Raw genomic sequence first — 7,498 nt, forward strand, 5'->3', positions numbered from 1 at the left:
TTCTTATATAATCAAAAAGTTGGAAATGAAACGGCAATAATGTTGGCATATAACGCATTACTGTTTGGACTGGAGTTTTCAATATCAACATCAGTAATTTTTGCAAATTTACAAAAAAAAAAAACAATCTCATGTATGTTAGCCAGTCACTTAACATACTGGTGAAAACAGAATTTAAAAGAACACTGGAGAATGTATCACAGAAAATCATTACACACTGGATTTTTGATTTACTGACCAATTATAGAAGAACAATGACCACATGGCAAACAATTTTATGAATTTTATTTATGTATAACAAAAAAAGCAAGAAACAATTCTAACTGTAGTCTTGACAATACAATAGTGATCTGGTGGTGCTAAGAGCATGTCCAAAGATGATGTGGCAAAACAGGGGCAGCAGAACAGGATTCATTCAAAACCACTGCAATAAAAAACAAACAGCAGTTAGTAGATCAATAAAATGAATCAGAAGTCTTGATTTAACTGAATTGAAATATGCACTGCATTTATATGTATACCCAGCAAATCTGCACAGCACTAAATGCATAACCATTCAAAGGTCTGAAGTCAGTAAAAGAAATTAATAATTCAATGAAGACATTAAATTGATCAAAACTGACAGTAAAGACATTTCCATGTTTCCAAATAGAGGTGTATATTGTACTAATCTCATAAAATGTCTGTTACACCATAAATGTTGAGAAAATATTTTGGTGAATCATGAATTTCAGCCTACCTGACCAGATGGGCAATATCCCAGTTTGTTTCAGATGACAGTGGACCTATAATCTCAACGCCTTCAGCTGTTACAATGGCGATTTCGTGCTACAGAAAGTCCCAAGAAAACCCATTATTTTCTTAAAGCACATACAGTGAAATGCTGCACCTGAGATAAGGATCTAAAGTACAAAAAAAAAGAAAAAAAATGAGCATGTCTTACCCTGTTGTAGGAGCGGGCATCACGGTAGTACAGAACTTTCAGGCATCGCTCTATCAGTGCTCGTGCCTCATCCTTTGTGATTTCTACCTTATTCTCCAACACCTCCCGCATCAAGGGCTGCAGAAACACAAGCATATATGATGAGTTCATATAAGAGTTTTAACTTAATTTGAAGGGAACCCCGGGTAACTTGTATGGCTTAATATAACGTAAGTGATAGAAAACCCATGAAGGATTTACTTTATTTCAAAAATCCACATCGTTTTTTAAATACTTTAGACCAGTGGTTCCCAACCATGTTCCTTGAGGCCTCCCAACACTGCATGTTTTCCATGTCACCTTAATCAAACACTGATTCAGTTCATTAGCTCATTAGTTGAGACTCCAAGACCTGAAATAGGAGAGATGCAAAATGTGCAGTGTTGGGTGGGCCTCCAGGAACGTGGTTGGGAACAACTGCTTTAGACTATGGGGGCGCAACCATTATTTCGATGATGTCAAATGGTTGCACTCGGTGAGCTACTGGCACTACCTGTTGCTATTTTTACCGCAACACAAAAATAAAGTAATGATGCAACGACTTTTGGTTGTAATTTATTGAAGGAGGACAACAAGAGAAATATTTACTGCTTTCCCAGCAATAAAAAGAGGAGAAAAGAATTGGAAGATGCCTGTGGACGAATAAAACTGTTCTCTCCACTTCATCCCTGATGCCTTTGAGACTTTTAGTAGACCACAGCTACTGAAAGAGCTTACAAACGGCAGAGACAAGAAATGCTGGATGCAATCCTGACAGGATGTAAACATGTTGACGCCTATCATGATGCCCCAGACACCAAAGGGGTTTCTCAGCGTGTATTTCACTCGATATTCGGCGGCGAAGTTCACTAAGAGACATCATTTTTGTTATATTAAGCCATGCAAATCTTTCCCATAAAAAGCAAGCTTATCTGATCAACAAAAAAAAGCAAACCTTACCTGAGCCAAATAAGCACCAAATCCTGTTGCTACTGTTGGGGCTTCATATGCAACTCCTAACTTGTCCACATAACCAAGAAAGCTTAAAAAAAAGCAAAACAAAGCGAAAGTTCAGTGAAAGTTACATAACAGTAGAGAACTCAAAGTCATCACTGGGTCACAAAATTGACCTTATTTACTTTATATTACACAGTATACATACAGTGTATATATAAGCATATATTACACAGATACATATAGTACACTTCTGGTAAGTGCTAGAAAATATAGAATTGTTACAATATTTAAATAAAAAAAAACAACCACTAAACATACAGTAAATACAGTAAAATAACCTATAATACACTCATGTAATGTACTCTATAGCAAATAGCAACTGCCTGATTTTTTTCGTCACAAAATATAATTGTATTATCCCCCAGCTCTATGTATAAGTACTATATAGCAAAATGTAAACTACAGTTTCACCCAGCTCTAATCTGCTAAACGAGTTGCTAAGAGATGAAAATATTAGGACATTATTATAGACATCAGATAAAGACATAATGATTTGCTGTAAAGCTTCTTTGAAACAAAATGTGTATTGTGAAAAGCAAATAAATTTGACTTTAAAATAACACTATAACAGTAATCTCACTGTACATTTTATGCAAAATAAATAATGCTCTTTATAATGTTTCATCAAAATGTAATAATTTGTGTATTGTAAATTCCCCTTTTAACAAACTTAGTCACCAATATCTCTTAATTTTTCAACCTGTTATTAGAGAGATATTCTCATTAGATGAAATCAAGCCCCTCTCCCTCTCCGTTTCACTCCTAAATAAATCTGATTACAGAAAAAATTGGATTTTGTTTAATGCTGCCTTTTATTCTAATCCAAGTAAACTACTTGGTGCTTAAAAGGTTGAATACTGACAAAGATGAATATTCTGTCATTAATCACTCACCCTCATGCCGTTTCAAACCTGTAAAACCTTTGTTCATCTTCAGAACACAAATTAAGATATCTTTGATGAAATCTGAGAGCTTTCTGATCCTACATATACAGCAAGGTTTGTCAAGCCACAGAAACACAGCAAGGACATCGGTGGTTCAACCGTAATTTTATGAAGCTATGAGAATATGCATGTGACATAGACTATTTTAACAATGTCCTTGCTATGTTTCTGTGCCTTGTCTGTGGTAGTACCCTTGCTGTCTATGGAGGGTCAGAAAGCTCTCAGACTTCATCAAAAAAATCTTAATTTGTTTTCCGAAGATGAATGAAGGTCTTGGTTTGGAACAACATGAGAGTGAGTAATTAATGACAGAATTTTCATTTTTGGGTAAACTGTCCCTTTAACAGTAGTCATCTGGATACTGTCCTACCTCTCTCCATTGTAAAATCCACCAATGACCACCGTGTTCCACAAGGGGTTCATCTTGCTGCGGCGATTGTACATGACCCGCGTGAGCCAGGAGTGGATGGCTTTGGGGGTGTAGCTGTGTCCATCTCCAAGAAGCTCTTCATCAATCCTAAACAAACACAGATCAAGTTCTACCTATTAACATACACTGATATGAGCCCTCAAACGTGAAAAAACAAAGTATTCAACCAAATTATAAACAAATGTGTGTGTACTTACACCATCTGCTCAATGACCTGTTTAAGGTACTGGTAGTCAGCATAGTCTCCTGAGGCTCCCAGGATGGTGTTCTTGTTGACCTTCATGAGTCGGGAGATGTTGCGGAAGCGCGCCAGAGAGCCGTAAGAGCCGAGCATGTCAGCAGCAATGATCACACCACCAGTGAACTTCACACCCAGCACTGATGTGCCCGTTACCATGGGGTTGCTGAGAATCATTTAAACAGTATAATTTAATAAAACACTGCATTCATGACCAGTCTCCTATGTTCTACATTAATTTGATCAAAAATGTTGTTAAAATGGTAATATTGTGAAATATATATATATATATATATATATATATAAACATTACTCCAGGAAAAAAAAAAAGTACAAAATGTACCTTCATATTATGGCATACTATATTCATATTAATACCTTCATCTGATGTCTTCTTGCATATCACGTATTTATCTTCATTAAGATTTTTTTTAATTGTGTATTATTGTCTTTATTAGTCTCATTTATGTCCACAATTATGTCAAGACATACATATAGTACTTCGTATATACTTCCTCACATATATTGTGCATAAATAAGTCTATTAAAACACTGGTTTTAATATTTGCCTATTCATTAGCATTGTTGCTAACAAGCTAACGTATCCCTTTACCATTAAACTCTTATTTTATTTCTAGATGAAGAGCGAAAATAAGGAAAAGATGTAAATCATATTAAGAGTATATTACAACTAACCAAAGATACTTTTTTAAAATATATCTGAGACAATTTTCCGGGGTAAACAGCAACTTTCCTCCATGATGATGCAGCAGAGAAAGGCAAATCGAAAGCACAAACTAAATAACTAATAAAAGCATAAAACTGACAAGTTGTGATGAACTTACAGTGTGTGTTTGATGGGTCCACATGCTGGAGCCGCACTACTGCTGCTGTTACCCGGGAATGAATAAAACTGACCGGGTTTCGGTCCGTTCTCCCAGAAATTAAGCTTCAGTCCATTCGCCTCCATCTTCAAAACTGACGGAAATGACGCTACCGCTATGCGCTCCATGTAATGCGCGCTAGGCATTATGGGGTATTGGGTTGTGTTTATTTTTTCGGTAATTTCCTTCGGTTTAGAATGGATTGTGATGAGAAATCAATGCCATTTACCCAACGTGATATGTCTGTAGTTCATATGTAAAGCTAAATATAATAATCAAAAAGATTAATCAATAACAAACGATCAAATTAATATTTTACGTATTACTTACATGAGCAAAAATAAACAGAGTATTACAATTGTTAACACTGTATTAAATTGTATTAAAATTTGTATAACCTGACACCTGGAGGAACATTTTCAAGTTATGGGGTCACTGTGGAATTTAAAACTATTTATTATTATTATTATTATTTTTTAATAGTTAAGTCCTTGGTTAACATTATGTTGACATTTTGTTTTAAATAATTTACACACAGCCACACCTCCAGCATTTTAAATCCATGTGCTTTTTTTGAACACAGGTTGCTATTTAAAAGACAACGACTACCACATGTTTGTAAATTCACTTGCTTGACAAATCAAACAACTGTTGTAGTCCTCATGTAGCTTAGATAATATTTTACTCAGAAATCCAAAGCCACTAGCGACTTTCAAAAGGAAATTATAATTCTCTGCTAATTAGTCTTCTTGGTTGGCCTACAACTTGACACCAAGATGGAACAGCTTTAAAGTTTCAGTTCATTATTCAGGCCTCATTAAATGCAGTGTGTAGTTAAAGAGTAAGAGAATATTCAAAGGAAAAAGTGTCTGCTAAATGGCATGCCATATAGGTAAGATGTAACCTGAGATGATGATGCTCTAGTTAATAGAAATAATGAATTGAAAAAGATAACTTTTTATTTCTTAAAACTTGTGGGGGGAGGGGGGGTGACAGTTAAATATATGCTGACTCTAAAGTCACATCAAAAGAGAACAAATTTAATTTAATAAAATCACATAATGACAATGGTTAACTGAAGCCATTTCTGTTCATGGGGTGCCTGAAACCTTCCATGCCTCACAGCACGTAAATAGTGAAATTCTGCTAAAAAAAACCCCAAGCCCACCAGGACACATTCCCGCTAAATTCCATTCACATTAGAAAGTAAAGGCCATTTGTTTTAGCAGCTGAGTAAACGCTGTAACAAACCTTGGGAGTCATTGGCAAGACTAACAAATAAAACGTTAGCTGGATACAGATACATTTCACTTTGTCAATCAGCCATCTCATAATAGATAATGGTGATCATTTTATACACATTGGGCCTAAAATCTTGACATTTACATGTGATTACGGAGCCCTTTTTCATTTAAAAGACTAATTTAAAATAAATATATCAAATACTGATAATAGAAAACTTTGAATGCAATTTGAATGTATTAGTACACATTAAAATTAAATGTTACCAAAATATTACTACGAAAATATAAGAACAGTAAGCGTGTGATCAATAGTGTGTTACTGTGGCACTAGGAAACAACAGATGTCAGAAGGTCTGATGAATGTTGCTTAACATTATTGCTACAGCCCTCTTGCATCTTACATTTCTGTCACGTGGTTGCATAAACATGCAGAGAACAACACAAACATTGCAATAATGAAAACAGAATGTAGCAACAATATTGCCACAATGTAAATGTGTGTGGGTTCAGTCCAGTGGCTCTGCCACCCTGTGTCATAGTGAATAGTTTTTATTAACGTTATATATTGATGGTTAGTAAGCAGTTGCTTTTTCTTACTGCGTTTTCTAACCACTCCTTACTGATATTTACATTTATGTACTCACCACATATTGATCATTTTATTACTAGTTTATTATGCAGATAAGCTGATATTTACTGAAGATGTATGAATAATGTTTTAAGCAGCATGTCCATTATAGGCTGCTCATTATTAAAGTGGCCATGACATGAGAAATCAAATTTCCCTTTATCTTTTGCCATATAAGAGGTCTTTGTAACATTAAAACATCCTGCAAGTTTCATAGCTTAAAAAGTCCTCCTCATTATAAACAAAGCATTTATTTAATCAAGCTCCAAAAATGGCTCATTCGGATCTGAGGGGGCATGATGACATCACAGAGGAACAAACATTTGCATAAACACGCCTCCAGAGAAACACATCAACAAATAGTTGAAACAAATAGTCTCACCATAGGCCCCGACTACTGACATTCAGTCACTTAACATCTGATTATTCGAATATGCTGAATGCTAGTGTCGAACAGAAATTACAGTCACTGCCGCTATCTTGTCTACACTGGATACAGATGCGCGTGCGCTTTCGGATACAGTCCACGCACTTGAGTCTGTCGTCAATAGGACAAATGGAGTGAAAAATAAAAGCTTGTTTTGACATGTTTGATTTGAACAGTTCATTTGCGTCTTTGTACAGATATCAGAAGGATCCTAGCATAAAGAACAAGTGGATAGTTAATTTTTAAAGGCATATCGGATTGTGTCTGAGGATTGTTCGGAACATGTTGTTTTGTAAACAAGGCACTATTGCTATAAAATAATGTTTGTCTGGAAAATACCATTTTATTTTGATCATGTAGTCAAAACACTCACATTCAATGGTGAGGGGGCGTTGATACTGTTTCCTATGCAATGACATTAGCCGATCATAACAGTGGCTGATTCCTGACAAGACATGTTGTTTTAGACAGAGTATCATTTCCCACATATTTATTTTTTGTGCAAAAAACTTTAATGAATTAATTAATATTATAAGTAAACCACGAAAAACATATTTAAATCATAATAAAAATCTATGTCCTTTAATTTTTCTTTTGTTGTTCTGTTGCTGGACTTGTTTATGTTTTTTATTTTAATTTAAAGTAATTAAATATCTGGCGTTTGAAATGAAAAGCTTCCTTTTTTCTGAAGGCATGCTTTTGTTTCTCCAAGTCACCATATCTCA

The 7,498-nt window shown here is 35.0% G+C and overlaps 1 protein-coding gene across 1 annotated transcript; it reads right to left on the reverse strand.

Annotated features, from left to right (window-relative positions):
- Positions 1 to 270: 270 nt before the first annotated feature.
- On the reverse strand, positions 271 to 4,592 carry psmb4 (proteasome 20S subunit beta 4). The gene is made up of 7 exons (XM_051137722.1): positions 4,436 to 4,592; positions 3,550 to 3,756; positions 3,293 to 3,439; positions 1,922 to 2,003; positions 944 to 1,060; positions 740 to 828; positions 271 to 424 (listed from the first exon to the last, which is right to left on the reverse strand). Exons 1-7 carry the CDS (start codon positions 4,558 to 4,560, stop codon positions 412 to 414), a joined length of 780 nt encoding a protein of 259 aa, XP_050993679.1. The 5' UTR covers positions 4,561 to 4,592; the 3' UTR covers positions 271 to 411.
- Positions 4,593 to 7,498: the final 2,906 nt, after the last annotated feature.

Source organism: Labeo rohita, chromosome 19 (assembly GCF_022985175.1).
Source record: "Labeo rohita strain BAU-BD-2019 chromosome 19, IGBB_LRoh.1.0, whole genome shotgun sequence".
Lineage (NCBI taxonomy): Eukaryota > Metazoa > Chordata > Actinopteri > Cypriniformes > Cyprinidae > Labeo > Labeo rohita.

What these genes read in the sequence shown, in the direction of transcription:
- psmb4 (XM_051137722.1), bottom strand. Translation starts at nt 4,560, where the DNA reads ATGGAGGCGAATGGACTGAAGCTTAATTTCTGGGAGAACGGACCGAAA. An exon ending in GGACCCATCAAACACACACT is followed by an intron (nt 3,757 to 4,435) that starts GTAAGTTCATCA and finishes AATGATTCTCAG; the next exon opens with CAACCCCATGGTAACGGGCA. An exon ending in ATGCCCGCTCCTACAACAGG is followed by an intron (nt 829 to 943) that starts GTAAGACATGCT and finishes GACTTTCTGTAG; the next exon opens with CACGAAATCGCCATTGTAAC.